General features: G+C 33.9%; 3 protein-coding genes across 4 annotated transcripts; 1 reads left to right on the top strand and 2 right to left on the bottom strand.

Annotated features, from left to right (window-relative positions):
• The first annotated feature begins 2020 nt into the window (after positions 1-2020).
• LOC115722446 (alkaline ceramidase) lies at positions 2021-4723 on the top strand. The gene is made up of 3 exons (XM_030651655.2): positions 2021-2254; positions 3065-3387; positions 3960-4723. Exons 2-3 carry the CDS (start codon positions 3137-3139, stop codon positions 4471-4473), a joined length of 765 nt encoding a protein of 254 aa, XP_030507515.1. The 5' UTR covers positions 2021-2254; positions 3065-3136; the 3' UTR covers positions 4474-4723.
• A 311-nt stretch (positions 4724-5034) lies between these two features.
• Positions 5035-8252, bottom strand: LOC115722460 (uncharacterized). Of its 2 annotated transcripts, XR_009684430.1 has the most exons (4): positions 7793-8252; positions 5847-6030; positions 5229-5267; positions 5035-5182 (listed from the first exon to the last, which is right to left on the bottom strand). XR_009684430.1 is itself a non-coding variant. In XM_030651677.2 (3 exons), exons 1-2 carry the CDS (start codon positions 8192-8194, stop codon positions 5860-5862), a joined length of 573 nt encoding a protein of 190 aa, XP_030507537.1. In that variant the 5' UTR covers positions 8195-8252; the 3' UTR covers positions 5035-5267; positions 5847-5859. The 2 variants fall into 2 exon arrangements, 1 of the variants encoding a protein (XP_030507537.1); XM_030651677.2 differs by having other exon boundaries at positions 5035-5267.
• Positions 8253-8970: 718 nt separating this feature from the next.
• On the bottom strand, positions 8971-26080 carry LOC115722349 (protein NO VEIN). Its single transcript, XM_030651543.2, has 13 exons — positions 25520-26080; positions 23946-24283; positions 22383-23067; positions 21968-22066; positions 21661-21826; positions 18131-19896; positions 16546-16758; positions 13420-15684; positions 12961-13070; positions 12258-12660; positions 11866-12180; positions 10833-11090; positions 8971-10640 (listed from the first exon to the last, which is right to left on the bottom strand). Exons 1-13 carry the CDS (start codon positions 25958-25960, stop codon positions 9645-9647), a joined length of 8055 nt encoding a protein of 2684 aa, XP_030507403.2. The 5' UTR covers positions 25961-26080; the 3' UTR covers positions 8971-9644.
• Positions 26081-26414: the final 334 nt, after the last annotated feature.

Raw genomic sequence — 26414 nt, 5'->3', positions numbered from 1 at the left:
ATTATTATTATTATTATTATTATTATTATTATTATTATTATTATTATTTTGCCATAAATATTATGCAAACCTATTTTTGTGAGTTTTACATATTAATATTTTTTTCCTATTTTGAATTTTCCTCAAGAGAGTAATTTATACATTTTTATATATTTTTTTCTCATTCACTTTGGTAATTTATCCTTTTATACATATCATTGATAATGTTCCTTTTTTAATTTGTGTTGAAAATAGTAAATACCATAAAAGCTTCTTCTTCTTTTTCTTCCATAAAGAGAAAAGGTAACCTAAAATTGTCAAAATAATTATGATCAAGTTTGGATATTAGTTTAGATATTTGTAGTGATTATTGTTTGGTCTATATTAGGAATTTTTAAACATTAATTTCTGTCTTTTTATTTGTGGTTTTTATTTTCATTATTGATATTTATTTTCAAAACTTTATTATAAATATATTATTTTCGTGGGGTTTTTTTGATACCATGATTTATGTTTAATTTGTGTATAATAGGGTTTGAGTTTATTTTTTAAAATACCATATTTTATATTTTAACTATTATTTATTAGAAAATATAACTATTTTTTTTAAAAAAAATACTTAATTTATTTTTTAAAACAATACATTAAATATTTTATTAAAATAAAAGGCTCAATTATGTTTTCAAAATATTACATTCTTTATTTTACTATTATATATACAAAGAACATATAAAAATTTATATAAAAAAGACCCAATTAGATTTTTTTGGTCGAAAGCTCCTAATTGGCATAAGACGGGTTGTGACAGTCAATAGTCCCGTGATCCGTAAGGGAAAATATCGGTTAAGCTGTGCAATCCCACATCGCCTGGGTAAGGTCAAGTGGGATGATTCTGAGACTGTGTAGGTATGGGACTACATAGTTGAAGAAAGCTTAAATGGATTGATTGATACTACCTATATCAACAAGGTGCATCTTGTTTTTCGGTAGCCCATCACGAAAGAACTCCACAGTTAAGCGTGCTTGACCTGAGGCAATTTCAGGATAGGTGACCTCCTGGAAAGTTTTCCCAGGGAGTGTGTGAGTGAGGACAAAGCACACTGAAAACACTTGTGTTGGTCTGTAGGGCCAGTTGTCAGTCCATGAAATAGCTAGAGTGACGTACTCGTGTATAAGAGCCAGTTATTCCGTGAGTGTAACGACCCAATGGAGGCTTGAAGCGGGAACGTTACACGGGCCTCATGGTTGGTATGAGTTGACCCGACATGACCAATATTTAAGACAACCCTTACCTATTAATAAAATCTTCCCCTAAAAAATTGAGAAATTATGTATAATTTAAACTTTAAAGACTTTGTATATATGTTATAGTGCAATAAAATATTTAAATCCTATTTTTTATAGCTTAAACTATTAATGAAATTAAAATAGATTGCATGTATTTATTTATTTAAAAAAAATTATAATTATTATGAAAAAAATAATGGAGATGCCATTAAATAGTATAAGATTTTTAATAATAATTTTTATTTTTATTAAAATAATACAATAATATTTTTTTACAAAAAACATAATAATAATAAAGGATAAGTCTATAATATATTTTTTATTTTTTATACGAATAGTAAGTAGCTGTTTAAATTTTAGTATTGATACTCTAAATTATTTTTATTTTTTAAAAATATTATAAATAATTATAATTACAATGTACCTTATCACTAAAAATAATTTTAATTTCAATAATAATAATAATATTCTTTTTTTCTTTTTAATGTTAATTATTAAAAATTTAAAGAAGAATATTCGAGAATGAATAAATTATTATTAGTAAAGAATAAAGATAAACGCGCTTGGATACCCTTCCACGAAGCGAGAATCGGTTCTTTCTAACACGTGTCACCACCTCAAGCTATCAAACCACCTTCAGCCGACCTGCGCGTGTCTTCACGCTCACACTGGAGCGTAGCCTAAACCAAACCCTCTCAACTCAATAATCCACGACTCTTCAAATCTCATCCGTCCATTACTTTCCAATCGGACGGTCTACACCGTTCGCTCACGCTACATTAATAATTCCCACGCGCCACTCTCCCAAATCTCAAACACTTCAATTCGTCAATTTCTTTTTTTTTTTTTTAAATAAAAAAATATACAAACCTAGAGAGAGAAAGTAGAGAGAGAAAAAGGGAGAAGAAGAAAAGGCAGAAGCAATTGGCAGAGATTTTTGAACGAAAGCTTAGTAGATCTCTATTATCTCAGTTTGGGCAAGCAAAAGGTTAGATTTTGTTGATGTCGATTTCAACTTTCTTGTTTAGATTTTTTTATTTTTTCAACATTAATTGATTTAGGTTTCTTGTGAATTTGTATTTGGAATAATTGCGTTCATTAATTTATGATTGTTTATGTTTATAATAGTTCCACACAATTAGGTGGTTCAGTCTTGTGAACTTCGTTAGATTCTTATTTGGGCACCCTAAATATTTTGCATTGATTTTCAGGTATTTAAGCATGGAAAGTAATTGCAAATTTGTAGAAATTAAATCCCAGAATTTTGAAATTTGAGTTCATATGATATGTATATAGGGTTTTGAGTTCATTTGATTCTGTAGTTTTCTTTAGCATTTTTCTCACTTCTTGAAACTTAGTAAAAGCTTTATGATCCATTTTGCTGACTGACCATGTTCAATTGTGTATAATTTTACCCTAGTTCCAAGTCTTGTTAGAAACTATGGTGGTTATGGTGTTTCTAATCATTCTTCTTTATAGAACTTTACAATTCTTTTTCTTTCTTTTGGTGATAATGGAGAGACATTAATTGCCCGAGAAATTTGCCAAACTAACAATGTGAAATACTAAATTTTGCCAAATAACCTCACTTAATTTACTCTATGTGATTATGATGGTCACATAGTGTAATTCTATAGTAGTTTTGCGATTATAATGGTCGTTTATGGCCGCACAGTGTAATATGGTCATTTTTGCGACCATAGTTATTTTTCTTAATTGCCCCCCACGAAGAGTATTTAATGGTTTTTTAACTTCTTCCTTTTTGATTATATGGTATTGACAATACTTAAATTTGCAGGTTTATGAACTCAACATCTTGAGTGAAGAGGTCTCTTGAGTGAGTAATAGGTTTTGGGTATAAAGATTTAGAATGGCAGATGAAGTTTCTAGCTTTTGGGGCCCTGTTACATCCACTGATTGGTGTGAGAAAAACTATATGCATTCTTCTTATGTTGCAGAGTTTTTCAACACCATATCGAACATCCCGTGCGTTGTTTTAGCACTCTTTGGTCTTGTAAATGCTCTTAGACAGCGTTTTGAGAAGAGGTTTAGTGTTCTGCATCTATCTAATATGACACTTGCCATTGGGAGCATGGTGTACCATGCTACTTTGCAACGTGTGTAAGTATCTTCTTTGCTTTTTATTTTAATATGTTAACCTTGACCGGGTTTTGTTAGTTTCTACATTTTGTTTACTATTGATGTTTGAAACTTTGCTTTTTCTCTCATCCCTAGTATATAGATAGGAAGTTGTTCCATGTGTCTAGCATCTAAATTTTATTTTTATCTAACAATTTGAAGCTTCTTTTGCTTTTGAAGTTGATTAGCTTAGCTCGATAGCCTAATTATGCCTTTCGTTAATCTGTTTTTCACTTTTCATGATCTTTTTCTGCCAAATGCCCTTTCAGAGTTTATATGAAATGCCTCTATAACTTGTTTATGCTACAAACATGAAATGTTGTGCTCTCTTCTGCAAACATTTTCAAGCCCAAAACCTTTCTTGAGATTCCAAAGCACTGATCGTCTGATTATAATTTACTTGATTTTTTTGTGAACTTTGGAGTAATGCTTGTACCCATTTTCTCTGTTTTCCGATGAAGCTTTGGAAGTAAAATCGTTCTTACAGTTGAAACAGATTGTAGCTTAAATTGTAACCTCGGAACATAATCTTTGCCTACTTTCTCTATTTTCAGACAGCAGCAAGGAGATGAAACCCCAATGGTATGGGAAATGCTGTTATATATCTACATCCTCTACTCACCAGATTGGCATTACCGAAGCACAATGCCCACCTTCCTGTTTCTCTACGGTGCTGCATTTGCTGTTTTCCATTCACTCGTTCGGTTTGGAATGGGCTTCAAGGTTCATTACATGATCCTCTGTCTTCTGTGCATCCCACGGATGTACAAGTACTACATCCACACAACAGATGCACACGCGAAATGGCTAGCAAAGCTGTACTTGGGGACGATACTCGTAGGAAGTTTTTGTTGGCTCTTCGACCGAGTTTTCTGCAAGAACATCTCGTTTTGGTACATTAACCCGCAAGGTCACGCTCTGTGGCATGTCTTGATGGGTTTCAATTCTTATTTCGCCAACACTTTCTTGATGTTCTGTCGCGCCCAACAACTGGGTTGGAATCCGAAAGTAGTCCAGTGCTTGGGTTTTCTTCCTTATGTTAAGGTACAGAAACCAAAGACACAGTGAGTAAAAAAAAAAACCAAAAAACAAAAAAAAAGAGAAAGTAAAAGACTTTTGAGTTAGTGAAAATTTGCAGTGCAGGAAAAGAAGCTTTCTTTTAATTTTTTTTTTTTTTTGTTTTCTACTTACTCTTCTTTCACTTTCTTCCCACTCCAATATTTTGAAAGTAGGTGGATTTGTTTTTCAAGGGCAGCAACAGTAATTATAATTCTTTGCTTCGTTTTACTTGATGAATGTTAATGGTAGTTTTTGAAAATGGTTATGATAATATAGCATTGCTCACATCTTTAGATTTGGAGAACTAATGATTTGTTGTTTTTTCTAAATTCTAACCAAAAACATATGAGAGAGGAAAATGGGGTTATTTTAGATTTGGAGAAAGGATGTTTTTTGATTTTGTAGGTTATGATTCTTAATCACTAAATGTATGCATCTTGGTTATTATTGATCACTTGATTAAAGACCCCATTAAATTGGATTTGTTATGATTATTTTCCTTTGGGTTATTGTTGAAATTTTTTCCAATTATTTATTCAAATCAAATCAATGTTCTTACAAGGCAAAAGATTAAACAAAAAACAAGTTGGCATTAAATTAGCAAGGGTTCAAAAGAAATAGCCATTGGTTTTTTCCACCTTAACCTATAAAATATTAAAGCTGAAATGGCATTCCAAACATGAAAGATTTGAATAAGTTTTGCATTGTAATTCATCTCTTTTGTTGCGGTGATATCGGTTGTTTAAATAATCGTCGAGTTCATCGAGTACTTTCGAAGGACATCTTCAAGTTTTTCCATGTACCTACAAAATAAAGAACAATGGCCAAAATGTGTTCATCAAGTTTTGACAATATAATAAAAGTTAAGAGCAATTACATCTTGGGGTCACTCTTATCTAGATGCATATTTCTTATAATCAAAAAAATTAAGGTAAGTACAATTTTGAATTCGGTATTTTACAAAAGTTATTAATTGTACTCTATTTTTTAAATGACAAAATAAATTTTATATTTTTCAAAATGGTAAAAACAGGACTCTAAGTTTAATTTTTAATAATTTTATTTTTTAATATAACCAATTTTGTCATAACATCTCTAAATCAAATTATTATTAAGTTTTAATTTGAAAAAAAATTAGTTCAGAGTCTCATTTGTACAATTTTAGAAAATACAGAATCTACAATAGTATTTACTCGAAAAATTATGACACATAATTCAAAATAGTCAATTTTGGACATGAATATAGCTACAATTTACAATATACACTGATATATAAAAATGTTGAGAGAAATGCAACTATGGTTGGCTCATATACACAATATAACAGAAAGAGTATCATAAGAAGTCCAAAAGAAACAAGGTGTGGTTTTGATAAAACTTACATTTGTTATTCTATCATAAGGGTGTTGTGTCAACAATTGCTTCAAGTATTTTCTTCTCCAATCCAGATTGGTCAACCCATAAGGAACTCTTTCGGCGCAACAGCTCGTTCTTCTCTTTCTTCTTTTCTTCTCTAAGTTTCTCTTTCATCCTCCAATTCTCAAGCTTCTCTGCTCTTTCTTTCAACTACATAAATCGAAGGATGTCAGATTCGGAGTCAGATGTCACAAGTTCAATAACAGGAGAAAACAAGTCAGAGAATGTAACTTAAGGAATGACTCTTACATTCTATCTTTGATAACAAAAGATAATAATAGACAGACTAAGTGCATAACTGAATATACAATGAATAAATGAATTTAGTGACATTACCGAGCAAACTCGCCTTTGGAACTCGAATTCAAAATACAATAAAGAATCTGAATACCATACAAGCTACAAGCCTAACTTACAAGGGATGAAATTCTATACTACAAAGAAGCAAAACCATAAGACTAAGTTTCTGACCAAATCTCATAAATTCATCCCCAAATTTAGACAAGCATGCAACAAAATGTTTTAGTCATAACTCTATGGTAATGAAACACTAAACTAGGCTCACACAACATAACCTTCAGCAACACAACAACAAAAGCTGTCCAAACCTTAAATTTCTATCAATGAACAAATGCTTTACATCACCGTCTGCACGCATATGCTTTTTTGCCTAATTGTAACTTAACATACAACCCCGAACTTGAGGACTATCCTTCCTAGATCTTATCAGAGACTGGGAAAGTTTTCTGCAACAGAAGATGTTTTCTATTGTTTTATATCATCTTCAGTATTATTAGACCATTATATTTGTTTTGTTTATTTTCAGACAAAATCTGTACAGTTCCTTTTCGGTGTTTGTAACCGTGGTTTTCCAACGCCAAGGACACGTGATCTTTGTCTCTTTTAAAAAATAAAAACATATACAACCCAGAAAAGTATTGTTATACTGAACTACCACAATACAAATTTTTTAAAACTTCCATGGCAAAACAAAAATTGATGGAAAAGCTCTAACAATTCCTATGATTTGAACCTCAGCTTAGTTAGTATTTTAATGAACACCACAACCATATCATTGGCCAATTTCAATCTAGCTCAAAGCTCTAACAATTCCTTTAATTTGAACCTCCAGCTTAGTATTTCAATGATCACCAACCATATCATTGGTCAATTCAAAAAGAAATAGGGTCGTTCAATGGGGGAAATAAGGTTATTGAGCATAATTAAAACATTCAAAACTCACTTACATTCACCTTAAATCAATCAAGGTTGGATCACATTGACACCAATACTTACTAAAATGAAAGAATAAAGTTAAGTATATGAATTTGACGTTTTCTAATACATCATTCATAATCGTATTTTCCTTATAGAATGAATAATTATGAAACTGTTCAACTCTTGTAGCATAATAATCGATAATGAAAATCTCAAATTTCCTCCAAATCACCATAAAATTATCTCAGAAATCAAACAAAAATACGTTCTTTTCCACAAAGTTAATCTAACCTAGTGAAATTGAAAGCCGAAGCATTCAAACAAAATCTAGAATTTTCTCCAAATTACCATTAAATTATCTCAGAACTAAACAAAAATACGCTCATTTCCTACAAAGTGAATCAAAACTAGTGAAATTGTAAGCCTAAGGATTCAAACAAAATCTCAAATTCTCACCAAATTACCATTAAATTATCTCAGTCCTCAAACAAAAATATGTTCTTCTCAACAAATTAGCCTAAGCATTCAAACAAAATCTTAAATTTCTTCAAATTACCATTAAATTATCTCAGAACTAAACAAAAAAAAAAAAAACGTTCTCTTATAACAAAGTAAATCAAAACTAGTGAAATCGCAAACCTAATCATTCAAACAAAATATATTAGAGAGAGAGAGAGAGAGAGAGAACACTTACTAGGGTTTCGCGGAACTCCTGCTCGGCGACCTGACGCTCCTGAGCACGAGCCTTAGCAGCCTCAGCTTTGAGTCTCTTACGTTCCTCGGTTTGGAGCCTGAGAGCCTCCTTGTGAGCTTCGTCCTTGCGAAGCTTTTCGAGCCTCATAAGCTCAACCTCCTTAATGTACTCCTTGCGAACCTCCTTGACCTGTTTAGCATAGTCTCTGCGAAGCTGAGCTAGTCTTCGCTGGGCCTCCTTAGGGTTTTTGGGAGCCTCCCAGCTTCCTATATAGGAATTGGGCTCCGAGTAGGTGTGGTTGTGACTGTGATGATTGTGGTGAGAAGGTTTTGGAGCGCTGCTTGTGGAGAAGAAACGCACCGTTTTGGAGATTTGGGAGAGAGAAGAACGAGAGGACGCCATTGTTGAGAGAGAGAGAGAAGAGTTGGGAGTTCTGTGAGTGTTACAGAGATGAGTTTCAGTAGGGTTCTAATATTTGGGCTAGCCCAATAACATTTAATGGACCACCCCAATAAGTTATAATGGGCCAGCCCAATAACTTTCAGGGATTTTCACAATTTTTTTTTAATAATTACATAAATTATTATTTTTTTAAAGATTTTTTTATATATTTTTTTTAATTTTCTATAAATTAACATAAAAATAACAAAAAAAAACTGCAAAAAATAATACCTAAATTACATACAAAATAATAAAAGTATCACATGAAAATATATTAAAAAATCGTATTTTATGTAAATAAAATCTTAAAAATTATAATAAATATTTAAATTTGTAATTTTTTTTTGGTTTTTTTTTTTGTATTCTTTTTGAAATAATCCTTTTTTTTTTGTTTAATTGACTATTGAATTTAGGAGAATTGTAGGTAACTTTTGCTCCTGCTACTCAAGTGTAAGATTAATTTTAATTCAGGATAAATTTTAATTTGACAATTAAAATTAAAATGTAAGATTAAATTTTAAAATAAATTAAAATAAAAACTAGAATGCAAAAAAAGAAAAAAAAAGTTATAACACACTCAAAGTCTAGCACCATTAATGGTGTAGAATTATACACAATTTTGGTGTATAATTTAATGTACTATTAGAGTGAAATAGTGTTAAAATTCAACACAACAAATTTTACTAAATTGATGGAGAAATGGGTTCCAAACATTTGCCACATAATAATAATAATAATAATAATAATTAAAATGCTAACTCAAATAAATGGTACTGTAATTTCATCTGAGTTATAACACTTTTCTATATATCTCAGTAAGTAAAATGTACAAAGGCCTACTTGGAAAAAAGACACTAGGAATGCCAAATTCATGGCAAATTTGTTTATAGCCTTGATTAAAATGAATCTAAGTAAGAAAAAAAACAAATAATAAAAACTAGTAAACAAAGATATACACATGGCCTAAGACAATAAATTATCTAAAATTACAACTCTTCAAAACTTTGCTGTCAATTTGGAATCCAATTCGGGATTTTCCTTGGAAAGTATCGGAAAAGAATTGGAATAGTACTTTCTTTCTTTATCGAAAGATTAATCTCATTTATTTCGTACTTTTCGCTCAATAAGAAAATGAGTCAAATGCTCCCCTAGATGAATGGAACGACCACCAATTGAATAACCAATAATCCGAAGATGGAATCAAAGTAGAGCCTTGAAATGAAATTTAATACATGGAAAACAAACAAAGCTGCCATACCTTTTAAAGCTTCCACCAGTGGTTAATTCCAAGAATGTTATACATTTCCTCTCTACAGTTAACCTGAGCCAACATAAACTTAAAATTAGCAGTTGGTGCTCAGAGGCGAAAACAGAAATCGAAATACCTCTTTCCCGTTTCGAGTGAAACCATTTAGAGTTCTTGGTTTTCAGCCATCACTACAACCAGGTGGAGCTTCCCTTGATAAAGCAGTTTAACTGGATTCTTAAACACCGAAACCTTTGGAATGTTATTTTCCAATATAACTACATGTGCAATACTGAAAGAATCGCCTTGATCAATCGCAAACTTCCACTCGTTCATGGTTATCTTGAGCCAGTTTTTCCGAGGAGATATGGTTGCCTTAACTTCAATATACTCTTCCCCGACAATCAGGTCGTAAGGTAGTCCGGTTTCGTTGTGTTCATTAACCCATCTCACAGCATGTTTACCAACTTTCTCAACGAAGTAATTGTAAGCAAGTTGCTCGCCAAGCCTTCCTGTCAAAATTCCTTGAGCATTGGGTGCACCAATTCTTATTTGATCTCTCCTAGAGAATTGAGAACCCAGTTGATTATTAACATTTCCATAATGTTCTAAACCGTTGGGATCTTGCAAATTTAAAGCTGTGGATGTTGCTGCCAAATAATCGTCATTGGTCGAACCGTTCTCAGCTAACATCGGAATTTCATTACATGTTTGGTCAATGTTTTGACAATCATCCATCATTATCTTCTGTGAGTCAAAACTGGTCTGTGCCATTGATGCCTGTGTCTTGAAACCGCTACCGCGAGCATAGTCGAAACCAGGTGCATTGTTCCAATTCAAAGGTGGCCACTTTGATGATATCGGTGCTTTTCTTTTAAGCTTTGAAGCAAATTCTGAATCACATATTTTATCACACTCTGGCAATGTTGGTTCAGATACAAGGGACCAAACAGATTCTCCCTCGGGAAGCTTTGGGATCTTTTGGCTATTCAAAATAAAAAATTCTGTTTGATCCTCACTGGAACCTGATTCTGCCATGGTTGTGATCATGTGAAGGAAATTTGCCATGTGCAGTTCAGGATTTCCACCGAAAAATAAACGAGTAAGCTCCATAAATAAAGCATGAGCATCTGATTCTGGAGTTGCATACAAAATATCACCCTGTAAAAGTTAGGAAAGGATAAGATATGGAGACAATATGCTTCTACAATATTGTGGTTTTAATATTATGCAGAGGTTTCGGCCTTTTGTCATCTCGATTCCATTGTGTAAGTTTCAAGTACTTGAATAAAAGAAGTTTGATATTGAAACAGACATTAAAAATTAGAAAAAGAAAGTATGTGTATGACAAACCTGCAAAAGACAGTCACATTGAACCCGCTTTTCCGATTTACTGCTACAACCCTTTACAACATTCCTGTAGAATAGTTGCTCAACAACTACTACTTGTAGCTTGTTTAGATTATCATAACCAGACTGCTTAAGTTGAGAATATTTATCGGTGTGCAAAGCAGATAAGTAACGCTGAGCATACGGAAGAGCCCAGTTAATCAATGAAGCTTTAAAGCTGGAGTCCGCTACACCACGACATATTGCTTCCCGACTTACAACCTGCATATATAACCAAGAAATTTAAAAGACATTTTCAAGTCACGACATATGATTCCATCCAACCTCTAGAAAAAAAAATTACTTTCTCTTTTATGAAAACAGAAAAAGAGAGAGTAGTCAGAGAAAGAATAGTTACTTTCTCTCTTACTTTCGTGCACATTCACATTGCAGTTTTTAGGTGTTCTTTGAAACTTATTTGTTCATTTTATAACTTCCCCAGGTCCCACTACCCAATACGTTCCACAGTATTTTTTCGTCCAACTAAAGAAGACATTAGACTTCTGATCTAAGTGGTAAGAACAATGGTTAAGTCACATGGAGATGAACAGAACAGAGATAACCACATTCAATTAATTGAAAATGCTCCGGGATGTAATGTTCTTATCATAGGTAAAACCGTAACAACTACTTCTACTTGGATATAAGTCAATCCCAAAAGACTAGCCCGGAGACAGAGTATGCCCTAGCGGATATGAACCACTACCCAATCTGGTACTTAGTCGAAGTGAGATCCTAACACCAAACCACCCTTTAGGACTGATGAACCACACCAGCCCACGGGTTTTCTCAACTTGCTTTTCCACAACTTGGATCCCATTCAAAGGAGCTTGCTCTTATACCATTTGTTACAAATCAAAAAGTGGGACCCAACTAAAAACAAAATATATAAAAATTGGAAGCCGTAATTGCTAATATATAAAAAAATCATACGAGCATTTAAAATCTTCACCGAAGCACTGCAAAGACAAATATTGAAATGACGGAAATTTCTTACCTCCGAAAGAGCAGGAATTCCTAAAGCTCTCATGAGAACAGATACTTTTGTTTGCATCATTTCTTTATCCTCCTTGCCCAGCTTACCGAAGTGTAAAAAGACAATCTTGTCCAAATTCTTAAAATGGTTCTTTAATTTCTTATCATCACACCAGCACACAAAGCCAAAAGAATGATGTAGGGACACCCACTTATCTTGTAAGGTGGGAAGAATTGTACATTCCACCTTGCTAAGAGAATCTTTCATGTCAGCAACTTCGTTCGTAGTCAATCCTGAATTTAGTCCTTCACTCCACTTTACAAGAACTTGAAAAACCTGAACATGGGCAGAAAATTAAGGTTGCAGCAGAACCTTCATTAACCAAATGTAATAATGCTGAGATTTGAGCTTACTGTTTTAGAAGCTTGATGTGGCAGCACGACACTGGATAACTGCTGCAAAATCTGAACGTATGAAGGAAGAGGAGGTTTCTCATGCACTCCACACACATTAACAAAGAACTCATGAAGCCCAGGATAGATATTGCACAACGTTTTGTTTAAAGGAGAAGAGGCCACACTGCTTGAGGATGAGTGTTGAGGAAGCATTTCTTTCATTTGCTCCATAGCTCCAGTTGGATCGTTCCAAAATACGTCACCAGGAGACAAAAATATACCAGATACTACATCCTCATGTCTAGAACTAGATGTGTATGGCACAAATATGCAAGGCTCAGAGCAGAATTTCTTTGCCAGTTTCTTCGAAACAGCTACTTCATGCCAAATGAAATTATACAATTTGGACATTTGTGTTATGCTAGCAAGCAAAAAAGTAAAAAGAGTCATTGAAATGCATAATAAGTAATCCTGACAACTGACATATCAGAAAGATATTTCGTATTAGAGGAAGAGGAAATATTCTTTTAACAACTTAACAGCAAATTAAGCCAGTGAAACCCTTCCTGTGTATACCTTACCACTCCTTTAATTACATCCATAGAAAAATTAACAGAGATGACAAGTGACACCAAAACTCTTTACACATATGAAATCAATTTTTTCTTTTTTTTAAATACGATAAAAAGCGAAGTTAAACATCATGAAGTTGTAGCAATACCTGACCATGAAGGGGGAGTTAGACCTCCATCCTTCTAACATTTCAAGAACGTCTTCAAGTGTAACCTTGGTCTTAAACCCAATGTCGCAAACCAACTTCTCGCTCTTGACCTGTTTTATGTAAAAGCATATGATCGTTACAGAAATAAATAGCACAAAAATGTGTAAGCGAATGCAATTATAGAGGCATAACATAAATGTTAGTTTACAAAAATTACAGGATTTACTATTAAAATCCATCATTGAATGTAAGATTGTAAAGAAATTGCCAAATATTCCTAAATTTGAATTTAGACTATTGTTTAGAAATTCTCATCACAGCTAAAATATTTACTAATTAGGTCATATAAACATTAATTAAGTTTGATTATGCAGTGATCTTCGTTTCACATTATTCTTTTCTTCAGTCGGATCACCAAAACAAAACAAAAAAGAAAATTAAAATCTACAGCTAACTAACCTTTGGGCAAGCATAAGGAGCACATGTGCCAAGAACAGAGCGCACTGCTTCGCAGTCATAATACAAATCTTTTGGATAGTGAAGTTTATCATCCAAGGTTGATACAACCCATTGCGCATCAGTGATGGTGCTTAGAAACGTAGACTTGAAAGCCTTACTATCTAGACCAGATTTGTTAGTGCAGTAACCCGTCACTTTGTCGCTGAAGCAAGAATCCCATAATTTATCAAAAACCACCAAGAGATATTCACAATTTGTTCTGTTACCACTACCAGTTGATAACAAGGATAATAAGTTCACCAACTCATGAGATTCCCAATCATTAACAATTGATTCTTGGGAAATTAATTCTCCTTCTGACATGAAATGTTTGAATAGAGCAGGAGATATATCTGCAACACTCTTCTCAACCTGAAGAACTTTGACAAAATCCGTGACTCCGATTCCCTGGAAAAATTCCCTCCACTTGATTAGTCCAGAAGGGAGTGTTTTGGTTATTGGATGCTTCAAATAGGAGACATCCACCTCATGCCATGTAATATTGACATCTTCAATCAACTTATTAACATTGACAGAATTTCCAAATTCTTCACTAAAATGAATTGACTCTTTGGATGGTTGTTTAAAACCATAATTTGTCAAAATACAGGCTGAATTTTGCAACTGTGAAATTATGTACTCCCTTTCGACGAGGCAATTAGGGCAACCAAAATTTAGGTGGGACATTACAAAACAAACATATTCTGTCATCAAATTCTTGTCCTTATCCATAATAGTTTCATCGGATATTGCTGGAAGAATATGCAACTTGATGATTTCATGTGCCGACAGTCGTTGGACACCAATTTTATAAAGCATCATGGAAAGTTTGTCAGATACAGTCAAATCAGTACGAGAACTATCCACAGATGATGCAGTTAGGAGAGCTGGATTTACGATTCGAAGTCTTGCATATAGATTTGGAAAAGATTCAATTCCATACTCACCATCAGTACCAGAGGTTGAGCCATCAAAATGCAGCCAAATTGTACCATCAGATACAGCACTATACGTACCATTTGAAAGTGGAATAAAAGAAATATTTCGGAGATTATCTATGCAATCCGATTCTACTTCAGCATCTAGTACAGTTCGCCCAGAATGGACTGACATTGTATAGAGTTCAATTAGATAAGAAGATAACCAGCTCAAGCCCATTGATTTTAGGACACTTTCTTTACGACACAAGGATGACATAAATTGAACTAGAATTTTGGGTCCGTACTCTTCAACACCTAGGGTCCTAGCAAGGGGATCTGATAGAATAATATTTTTATCTAAAAAACCAAGGCCAAGGTGTTCATGAAGCAAATCAGCGGGAAGAATAGAACGAGCTTCCTCATTCCAGCCTCTTAAAACCTTACATGGCGGAACCCATTCACTACCTCCTTCCAAAAGTAAACATTTTGACACACGCAACCTCGAAACAATCATACGAGGAAGACTGGAAAAGAAGCCATGCACCTCTCCAATAAGAGGAACAAAGCTCATAAAAGCAGATATAGCTTTGCCTGGACTATCTTTAAAACATGGAAGATTGCAAAACGATATCTCAGCTTTAACAAACAAACCTGGAAACTCTGACAATAACCACTGGTTCCATGGACTATTTCCATCTACTTCCTCTCTAGATGAAGGAAGAACAAAATCACCCTGAAGTATAAACTTCAGGCCGTATGTTCTGAGAGGAAGAAATGCAAATACAGGCTGTTGGCTAAGAAGTGGACTATAACCGCCATCATTTGATTCCTGCAGTGTAAATGCTACTGAAATCTCAGTCATTTGAACATCAGAACGAATAAAATCTGCCTGAAGTATTTGTGACACAACAAACCATGTCATTTTCTCATTTCCATGTGAGACATTAACAATACCATGGCCCATGATTTCTTTCCTCATGACAATCAGTGAGTCATCAAGCAAGTTTCTAAACTTGATACACTGGAGCCGGTGAAGAAAAAGCAACAAGGACGGATGAAGATCAGAAAACATTGTGATAATGTTTTTCACCACAGTTCCTTCAGATAACTTTGACCTAAAAGGAAGCACAATGCAAGTGCTACAACATTTAATATCTAATCGATCACTGCCACTAGATGCCAGCCTGCTAATCAGGTTAAGATCACGAGAAGGTATGGATGTTGGCAGAACAAAACCAATCTGCCCCTCACTTATATCAAACTTGACATGAAAGCCATTAGAATGGATCTCTGGAGCATCCGTAATCTGCAAAGAATTTTCAAAAATACTAGTATAAGCTTTCACTCAACAGAGTATGTACGATTCATCAGACTAGACAGTTGACACGTTAGCCACTGAAATTAATTCTCTTATCAGGCTTTTAACCAAAAAATAATTCTCAAGGATCTAAAAAATGTGAAAAATAATAATACAAAGCTTCACTTTTCTAGAATCTAAAATCAGCCGAATTTACTCTAAGTATCAAATAATATTCAGAACACCTTTTTAAAAAACCATGGTTATCCAGGCCCCACCCCGACTAATCCAGGGGGATACCCCACGGACCTCACCAGCAGGTCCCAGGAGATATCAGGATATTAGTGTAGTGGCTGGGGTTCGAACATGAGATGACCTTACTCAAGACACCCTTGCCCTTACACCAATGCCCTGGGGTCGATAATTATTAAATTGTATGGTTTTCAGAGGCATCTTGTTTTAAAAAATATAAATATTGTATCCGTGGGAAAATTCAATAAACATGCAAAATATAAATACACACTTGATATGCCATTGAATTTTTTCTACATATTTCTGATGAGAAATGATTAATCTTATTTAGTACGATTTTTTTCCACTTGTTTGCCACTGTTATCATCATAGGGTAAGAAAAGCAACTTAAAATGATTATTGAAACACAAACACAATGACACCTAGTAAGACTACCATGTTATGAAATTTCAATACAAAAGTCTTTGAAGCAATACAGAAACTTCCTCAATTTTGTATTTTTAAAAGCCTAAAGTAATTGCAGGGGAAACCTACAAAAAGCCAGCAACACAGCCAAGCAAACTTTCTGAAGTTTTATATGTGAAAAGGAAAAGAAAGAATGAGTGTTTTTTAACATACCCGAAATACTGATTTAAAACCAATACCCTTCTGTCCTATATATCCAGCATTTGATCCTTTCTTTGTTGAACTTCCAACATCACATAATGCTCTAATATTCTGGGCAGAAAAACCACGCTCATTGTTTAAAACAATAATACCTGAATCCTGAAGAATAAATGTCAGTGTTGGTTCCACGTTTTCTGGGTAGATATTGTCATCAGCATTCTGAACCTGCAACAATAATGAATGATGAGATGTATTTAAAAGAAGATACAAAATCATGGACTTGTTCACGAAGCAGACTCAAACAGATGAGTTGTTGTCAAATCAATAAGAAAATATATGTCAGAAAAGAAATTAAATAAAACACAAATAAACAAGAAAAGAAAATCAGATATTCCCGACAAAAAAAGACCTAAAAAAATTATTTTAGGAGAGAAAAAAAAAATACAGTAAAAAAGCAGATGAGAAGTCCTCCAATAAGGAAAAAAGCCAGAGATGGCAAAACTTGAACAAGATTTAAATATTTACGACAAATTGAACCTTCAAGAGAAGTCAATGATGTAGCTGTTTAAAAACATTATATGATTGAATTCCTTCCAAATTCCAATCAACCTTGCAATACTCAAAGCAACTTCGGGCATCCTTCAATTATTATTCATCCAACAAATCCAAAAAATCATAAAACTGTGCACACTTAGTAAAGATAATCAAGGAAATCTCCCCGAAATTCGGTATTCATGAAGATTATATGCCCAATCATTACAATTCAATAACCTGAAATCTGAAATATCCAGCATTTCTGTTCCCATGGGTGGTCATACTGGAAAATTCTTTCCAATATCACATTTATGCCTTTCTTACATAGCATCCATAAATGTAAAATTGACCAGAATCCATGTACTCAAACATTTATCGTGAGCATACTGTATATTAACTTATTAGGATGTATGTCAGGTAGAATAACTTTCATATTAATAATGGGCAACTACTAACATTTCACAGATTTTTCCCCAACCAGACCACTCAAAGGGGGAATTTTGCACAGACTATCATAGTCTTGGATTTTTTTCTTTTTTTGAAACCTATGGGTATCTGGGCTCCACCCCAACTAATCCCATAGGATACCCGGCAGGCCCCACTGCCTGGTCCCAAGATTCAACAGGGACTTTATGTGGTGGCTGGAATCCAAATCTGAGAGCTCTGCCAAATCAGACCCTGCTCAAGGAACACTAGCCACTGCACCAAAGCCCTGTGGGCTATTGAAAATCTTGGATTATAATTACCAGGAATATCTCGAGTAAGAGTACTTTTATGTTATAATTCAAGAGAAAAAGAACACACAAAACAAGTAAAACAGGTGAGTATTCAAACTAAAATGGCACTCTAAAAGAGACAATGAAGTGCCCAATTTGCACATTAAAAAAAAAAGAGACAAAAACCAATAATTTTGTTAGATGAAAGCAGGGTAACGCAATAATTGAATTGTAAGCCTCTTTTGTAAAGCACATACATAAAATATAATACTGGCTTATTTTTCAATTAATTACAAAATCTGATAGTAAAAAAATATATAGTTCAAAGAAATCAGGGGTCTCCTTACCAGCTCAAGAAGAAAATGTGAATCCTGAGAATATAATTCCTGAGAAAGACAATGCAACGCTCTTCCTAAGCGAGCATGCTGCTTCTTTAACATGCCATTGTCCGCGTTTGAAAGGCTTGAATCCAGGCCAAATTCATCTTTTCTGATAGATTCAATAACAAGAGCTGCATCTTCATGTTCATTAAGTTCAGAAATTTGTAGTGAGCCAGACACTTCTGCATCCTTGGCCACAGCAGAAACTTTAGTATGTTTTCTTTTCTTTTTTAAAGCAACTTTAGTATGTTTTCTGCTTTTCTCGTTTTCCCCAATTGTAACACATTCATCCTTATTCCCTTCATCAGATGTGGGAAACTGGCTTATGACATCTTGCTTATGTACAGAACCTGGTTTTCTATTAAATACTTCTGAATCCCCAGACCGATACAAATCAGTAGACTCATTGGAAGAAAGAGAATGGTAATCATTAATCCACTCCATGATGCCAAGAGTTAAACCTACTTCATGAAGCATGAGACGTTGTTCTAATTGCTTGCATTCACATAAAATTGCTGAAGCAGCATCTTTGGTGACAGGTTGCATCCCGAAAAGGAATACATCAGCAGCATAAGAACGAAACTCCGAGGGTAGATAACGAAGGCAATCAAGGACAAACCTTGAAAGAGCAGATACAGCTACGTTCATTTTGGTCAAGTTACTTTGTAACTTGCTATCAGAATTAGTCGGCATAGCTTCACTAGCCATTCTCCCTTCACTAAAAAGGAAGTTTCCACAGCTATTTGACTCCACATTTTCTAAAGAATTATTCCAGATTACTTTAAATGCATGTTTTGCATGGCATTTCAAGAGGGAAAAGGGAACATGTTTTTCCCCTCCAACGATTGAGAACAGAGATAAGAATTTGACTGCTGTTTGGAAAGATGATCCTTGAATTGCTGCTTCCAAAAATGAATCAACAGTAGCTGAAGGATCAATTCGAACCACCTTCCCATCTCCAGTCACCAGGCACAACAATTCATCCGTTTTGACTTCATTCAATAACCATGGCACAAGAGGACCAAGTGAAGGAGCAAATAAAAGGTCCCAATGTGACCATAATGTTAGATCCGACAACATTGGTGCCTTTAGTAAGACTTCGATTGCATCTTTGTTCGTTACAGAGTTGCAGGTTATTACATCTTGGTCATCAGAATTTCTCGTAGAATTACTCTTCAATAAGTCATTTTTGTTCTTGGCTGATGATTCTATAACATTTCTTGTAGATAATGTGACAGAAAATATGACAGATTTAGAAATTACACAGCCTTTATCTTTCATTTCCATGCTTAGAAAATCTTCCAAAGAGCCATTAGCTACAACTTTGAAACTAACAAATGGGAACTGCCTCATAAGAAGTGAAGATACATCCTGCTTGGTTATGTTTCCATTCTCCCACAAATTATTGGAAGCTTGTGACAGTAAAAAAACCAATTGCTGGTGCATCATCCGAACCTCCAAAGGACTTTTTTCACTTACATCACCCGTTATCAACTTGCACAGCTCTTGTGGTAGCAAAGACGCATATTTTTCTAGAAAAAGTAGAAAATCCCCATAACCAAGGGATCTAAACTCCTTGACACAAAATCGGTCTGTAACCCAACGCTCACATTTGGAAAGGTTTATCAAAATGCTATACCTTTTCTCAATAATTGAATCATTATTTCTAGGGGTTTCATGATCAAGCTTGACATAAGCAGTGACTTTCTTGATAATATCTTCAACTGAAACACCTGTAGTAGTTGAAATCATTACAAGTCTCAAGAAGGAAAAAAGAATATGAATATAAAATTATTCCATTAGAATGAACATTTCCATTTATTTTTTGGGACTGCAATACTTTAGTTTCTACCAAACATAGGGAATGAATGAATACAGATTCCTGAAGTTGGACTCAAAAATATTTTCACAATACCAATGTATTCATAATATGCAAGCCCTGCCAATTTTGAACTTGTTTCACATGAAAGGTTAAAGGGTTTTTTTGCATTTTTTGTAATTATAAAAGCACAAACTAAAAAATTATGCATCTGAGTTAATGAGCATGAAAGCACAATCAACTAGGGGAAATATCACAACCATACCAATGATGGATATTACTTTTTTTTGCATTTGTTGTAATTATAAAAGCACAACCATGAAGAATAAAACTAGGGAAAATATCATGCACCTCCTTGAGATTTAATGAGCATTCATCTTACCCCTATGTTCTCAAAAAAGTAATATGCATCTGAGTTAAAAACAAATTGGATTAAAACAATCAACTGTGTCATATTTGGCCAGAATTTCAGTATGAAAACCAATTGGTCAACGAGTAGAAAAAACCAATAACAATCAAACAGCATGTATACCAAACACAAAAACACACTAAAACGCCACCACTTACGGAAAATAAAATAAATAAAATGCCTCCTCTTCCTTTACCCTTCAATACTATTCAATATATTTGAATAATATTTAAGAACAAGCATGGTTGGCTTTATAACTTAAAAACTATTTTCAGTTTTTAAAAGCAGAATATTGCTTTCTAAAAACAATAGTTGTTTGCCCATATTTTTTAGAAACAGATTTTTTGAAAACTAAGTTAAAAATAAAATATAATAAGAGAACATCAAAATGATGTTTTCTATTGAAAAAACAATTTAATATTTCTTGGTTTCCCAGATCGGGGTCCCATTTTGGGTTTGAGTATTGAGTCTAGGGTCTGGCTTCAAGTCCAAGTGTTGGGGTTAGGGGTCAATGTCCAAGGTCAGGGTTCGGGTTCGGTTCTGAGTCCGGTTTTGTCTAAAGTGTAGGGTTCGGGCCTAAGCACAGGTTCGAGGTTCGGGCTAAATTAGGTTTGAGTAGAGGTGATGGGTCATGGTTCGAGTCAATGTCACAAGTCAAGGACCTGATCAATGTCACGGGTCAAAATTCGGGTCGATGTCACAAGTTGGGTCCGGGATTTGGGGTTTGGGTCCGAGGTCAGGTCCAAGTCGAGGTCACGGGTCAAGACTTAGAGTATTGTAATTTTTTTTTAGAGAAATAAAAAAAAAAATCTAAAATCCTATTTTTAGAAAACATTAACAAAATGAAACTTGTGTTTTGAAAACTCTCTACCTCCTCCCTTTACCCCTCTCTGACCATAAAGGCTCACCAACAAAAAAATTCACACTTTCTTTGTCAGTCCTGTCGCTCTTACAAGTTTTCTTCCTTCATCTTTCTTCATTTTCCCTCCCCCTCCCTCTCTCAAACATAATAAAGGGGCTCTTTTACAATAGGTTTTTTTTTTTTTCAAAAATAAATAAATACGACTGAATAAGGTTCAACCCACTTTAGGCATTAGCCATTTTATAATATACAGATGAAAATCATCTAAATAACAGCCTATAATTTCTTTTTTAACTTGATCTATAAATTAATCCAAGGTTTATCATATTTTCCCTTTAAATTATGATGCACAATAACTTGCTACAATTTACTAGTATTTAACAGCTTTTAAAACCAAAAACACTCACCCCGTGCATGTTGTTCACTGGTCACTAGTACATCGTTTCTTGGTTCAACGCTTATGCTCTCATACTCGACATTATCATTTATAAGAGGCTTTAGTGTTTCATATTTGCTAATGGCTTGCACAGTGTCATAAATGCTATCCCACATTCCTAATTTGATAGATGAAACCTACAATATGAAAACTTCATTACAACATGCAATGTCATAAAATTCCAGTTGAAACAATACATATAGCTTCATACATGTTTTGAATATGTCTGCACTTAAATGTGGTAAGAAAGAGACAATAATTGATCACCATCAACTTACAGCAACATTTAATAATCCAATGAATGGATAACATGAACATAAAGACATCATCTTCTTCCGATCTTTCGCTTTATAAAACCGAAGCATCCGCTTTAAAACCTACATGAACAAGGAGAAATCTGTTCAAAAAAAAATGCTACTTCTAATCCAAAACATTATCAAGACAACTCAAAACCCAAAAACTTGTGGAGTTATTTAATAAAGAAGAAGAGAAAATATGCATCAAACATGTTAACGTTAAATAATAAATATATGTTATACTAGTCAAGTTTTAAATATTTGGAAGGACCAAGAGGTTGATAAGCACACTTCAGTTCATGGGATAAAAGATAGGTTTCCATCATATGCATTTGATTTAGATAATGAAATGCATTCTTATGATAGCTTATGAAGTAAAAGGAGACTTCAAACATACCTGACCCACATTAACACCTCGACATCTATCCTTCCAAATAGCAATGAACATCCTCAAAGAATCATCGGTAACTGAAAAGTCATTTTCAGTGGCTGAAGAATCATCTTCATCCATATCGCTACTCTCTTTGGGTCCCTTCCCATTATTTACAAGAACATCCAGTCCTACCTTCTTTATCTTTCTTAATTTGGCAGGTTCAGAGTTGTTGCAACTTAGCTCTTCAAATTTTCTTTTCTTTTTAACTGCTCCACTACTGTTACAGTGCTTGTGGACAGTATTAGCTGAAGCCATGTACTCTTTAGTTTCACCTTTCAGCCCAAGCCGTGTTATCTCCTCAGCTGCAGACGGGTAAGGACAACTACTTGGTCGGTCTGAACTTTTAACACGTGTTGAGATGTCAGTAGCATCGCCACTATCATCTTCATAAACACAACCATCACTAAATTCATCCTCTGAGCTTGATGATACGAATTTAGTGTGCTTGCCACGAAAATCCTTATGTACAGAAGAAAACGATTCAACACGATCAGAAATGGCATTAAAACGTTCATCTAGTTCTTTTTTCTGCAAGGATCGAAGGAGTTGCCTATTTTCTTTGGGAAAATCGGTCTTCACATGCTTTCGAAGTTTGGTTAGTGCAGAATTTTCCCACCTCTTGGCCTTCACGATATAAGATGTATGCAACCTATGATAAAAAGTATATTCAGATGAGATCACACACCAAACTTCAGCTAACATGTATTTAAAGTTTTATAATAGTCAGCATGAATGTTGATAAAATTCCTCTGGTCGATACAGGGAAGCAAATCAGACAAAAGTGCATATTGTCAAATAAAAAATCGATAAATTCAGGATAATTGAGCCAGCATATTGGCAAATTGTCATCCTTTACAGTCAAGACATGTTTGCTATGCCTACTTTAATACTTCATTTGTTATTCTTAGCATGTCTTATTTCCATAACAAATAATCAAAGAAAAGCTTCTTTCTTTTACCCCATTTAAAGACGCCAATTGTTAATAAAAAACAGGACCTCCATTCTTAATAACTCCATAAAGAAAGCTAAAAACATCAAACTACAACAACTTAAAACAGAAACACTCTGAAGCAAAAACATGAATAACTTTATATTAGTTGATGTGAAAAAAAAAAATCACCATCAAAAGATATAAATGAAATAAAAAAAATATAAAAAATCGTATGACCAGTGAAAGATATAATTCTCCGGAGCAACGATTGCAATAAAAAGCCAATTATAAAGTTTAAATATAAATATATAAAGGGAAACTACCATCTACAAAACTTAACAACTACATGTTTGACTGCATGAGTGAGTGTTCGGGTGAGTGACATGGTATAAAATAATGATGGCAATAACAATGAAGATGATGTTTGCAGGCATAACAAAGTGGTATAACAATCTTGAGTTCAAATCCCACTCTCAAGTCAAATAAATAAATAAAGAACAAGGTTTTCAGAGCTTGAAGCTACACTAGAAATGTACATAAGGAAGTAAAAATGTGCTGCTTTATGTCAAACAAAAGAATATGATAATTATACACACCTCAAGCTTTCAACTCTTATGCCAAGCTCTTCCTTCGTAGCAACTGATTTTTTCTCAGCAATGAAATTCAAAAAATCATCAGCCTGAATACCTTTACTAGTAAACTTAACTTGATATTGGAAAAGCAATGACATCAACTCTTTAGATGTTATCTTAAAAACTTCAGTTGTATCTGGATCAAGCGAGAAGTAATAAACTATAAGAGGGTGTCGAACCAAAGGGCCCAATCCCAACTCATCAAACTTAGCAACCCCTTCAAGCTGGCAGATTGCTTGTTCCAATTCATACACAGAAGTAATTCTCCGCACAGCAACAAAGCAATGGATAAATGCATTTATCTAAAAAACCAATACAAAATACAAAAACTGAGTGAAAATTGTATGAATTATCAAAAATATTGCAGCCAAATAAACGAAAATAACAGTTACAGAATTCATCTTTATTGACATGAAAAATATGGTTGTGTACTCATTCAGTATATTTTGGCAAAATAAAGTATTTTCAATAGGAGTAATGCTAAAGACACAATACATACTTTTTACGCACAATAATGATGTGTATTTAATTACCATCATAGATTATTATACATGGGAACCGTGTTACTTTGAGATTAATTATACATTATTGTGTGGGAAAATTGTCAAACTAACTATGTAAAATAGTAAAATTGGCAAAATAACAACACTCGATTAACTCTATGCCACTATGACAGTCGCACAGTACAAATCTATGGTCGCAAAACGACTAAGATTGTTATTTTATGGTCGCACAGTGTAACTTATGGTCGCTTACATAGTAAGTTTGCTAATAAAAATTTTTGTAAAGATATTTTGCTAATAAAATTTTCCGTAGAGTCTATTTTTACAAAACACTATCTTATTGTGTGTAAGATAGTATGTGAAAATTAAGGTGACGTTTGGTTGGAGGTAATGAAATGGAATGGAATGGAAAGGAAATAATTTTCATTCCATTCCTTTGTTTGGTTGCATTTTAAAGTATTGGAATGACATTCCAATAGAATGCTCTTTCCACCATTTTGGTGGAATGGCTATTCCATTTTAAAAAGAAAGGAATGACCATTCCAATATAACAAGAAAAAAAATTTAATTATTTTTTTATCAATTTTTTTTTATGCATTTTAAATTTTATTCCATTCCATTCCTATTTCTATTCCCATTTCCATTCCTATTCCTATATTTTCATTCCTCCCAACCAAACGCCTCCGTGTGTTCTTTCGATAATAATACTCTATATTTTAAAATCTTAGTAACCTGAAACTCAAATTATTAAGCAAAAAAAACTGAAACTCAAATTTGATCAATAAACTATCTATTATCATTACACTGATACAAAATATAGTTCAAATAATCACTAGCACAATTAACTTCCTTATCAAATTAAGATCAAACTATCTTCAATTAAGCAAAATTCTAAGTTTAATTCAACTAAAAAAAACAAAAAAAAAAAAAAAAAAAACTGTCTTTATAACATTTTAATGATCAAATTAGACCTATGCAATCCCAAAATACAAGAAATGATTACTGAAAACAAAAGCCATCAAATTTCAACATTACCTTTCCTTCAACGAGAATAATATTATTAAGCGACGGAACTTCCTGCATCCTAAACCCCAAAGACAACCACGAATCAATCTTAAGAGCCGAAATCGCAGCCTGAGCAACCTGCCACGACGATACGCTTTTACCAGCAGCAATAAAATCTTTGCGAGCCTTCTCAACAGCGTAACCAACCTTCTCAATCATATTATCCCGATTCTGAGGAGCACTATGGAACTGGACCGCGGGAGCAGAAAACTGATAATTGGCGGCAGGGAAAGTCGGAGGAGGAGGCTGCTGCCATTGGTGGTGGGGGGCGTTCTGGGGTTGGAAGGCGACGGGGCTTTGAAAGTAGCTGTTAGGGTTTTGGTAGAGATAATTAGAGTTTAGAGGTTGTTGTTGTGAGTAGTATGGCGGTCGCTGTTGTGGTTGTGGCCACCTCCAGTGGCCTCCGTCCATGGCGGCGCCGGCGAAGAAGTTAGAGAGAGAGAGAGAAATAAGCGGGAGTTAGGGTTATGGATAGAGGTTTTAAACCTGTGGTTTTATATGTAATAATAACACTATATAGCATACTCTTATTTGTCAATATTAAGTATCGGGTCCCATATAATTTAATATAATAACTTTTAGAGAGTATCGCTAACCAATCGCAACGCGACATGTCGCAAAGGTGCTAGGCACTACTAGTGCCTAATATAGCAATGCTCAAGAATATTAGCTTTATTCAACACCTATTGAATACTGCATTAGGAAAAAAAAAAAAACAAGATGCTCTAGTAAGATTATGAGTAATCATGTTAACAGATCGTTTATTAAAAAATAAAAAAATATTATTTGAAGATACAAGAAGTTTACGACAATCTTATATAATAATTCGAAACGAAAAAAAAAACATAGGTAATAAATTTCGAAT

The sequence above is a fragment of the Cannabis sativa genome, chromosome 9 (genome assembly GCF_029168945.1).
Source record: "Cannabis sativa cultivar Pink pepper isolate KNU-18-1 chromosome 9, ASM2916894v1, whole genome shotgun sequence".
Classification (NCBI taxonomy): Eukaryota; Viridiplantae; Streptophyta; class Magnoliopsida; order Rosales; family Cannabaceae; genus Cannabis; species Cannabis sativa.
This window is presented reverse-complemented; position numbering and strand designations above follow the sequence as displayed.

Bases quoted from the DNA above. Each gene is read 5' to 3' on its own strand.
- LOC115722446 (XM_030651655.2), top strand. From the start codon at position 3,137: ATGGCAGATGAAGTTTCTAGCTTTTGGGGCCCTGTTACATCCACTGAT. The intron at 3,388-3,959 runs GTAAGTATCTTC...CTCTATTTTCAG, and splicing joins CATGCTACTTTGCAACGTGT to ACAGCAGCAAGGAGATGAAA.
- LOC115722460 (XM_030651677.2), bottom strand. From the start codon at position 8,194: ATGGCGTCCTCTCGTTCTTCTCTCTCCCAAATCTCCAAAACGGTGCGT. The intron at 6,031-7,792 runs GTAAGTGTTCTC...CGATTTATGTAG, and splicing joins AGGAGTTCCGCGAAACCCTA to TTGAAAGAAAGAGCAGAGAA.
- LOC115722349 (XM_030651543.2), bottom strand. From the start codon at position 25,960: ATGGACGGAGGCCACTGGAGGTGGCCACAACCACAACAGCGACCGCCA. The intron at 23,068-23,945 runs GTGTGTATAATT...TTTTTATCATAG, and splicing joins ATAAGAGTTGAAAGCTTGAG to GTTGCATACATCTTATATCG. The intron at 11,091-11,865 runs GTAAGAAATTTC...TTATATATGCAG, and splicing joins GAATTCCTGCTCTTTCGGAG to GTTGTAAGTCGGGAAGCAAT.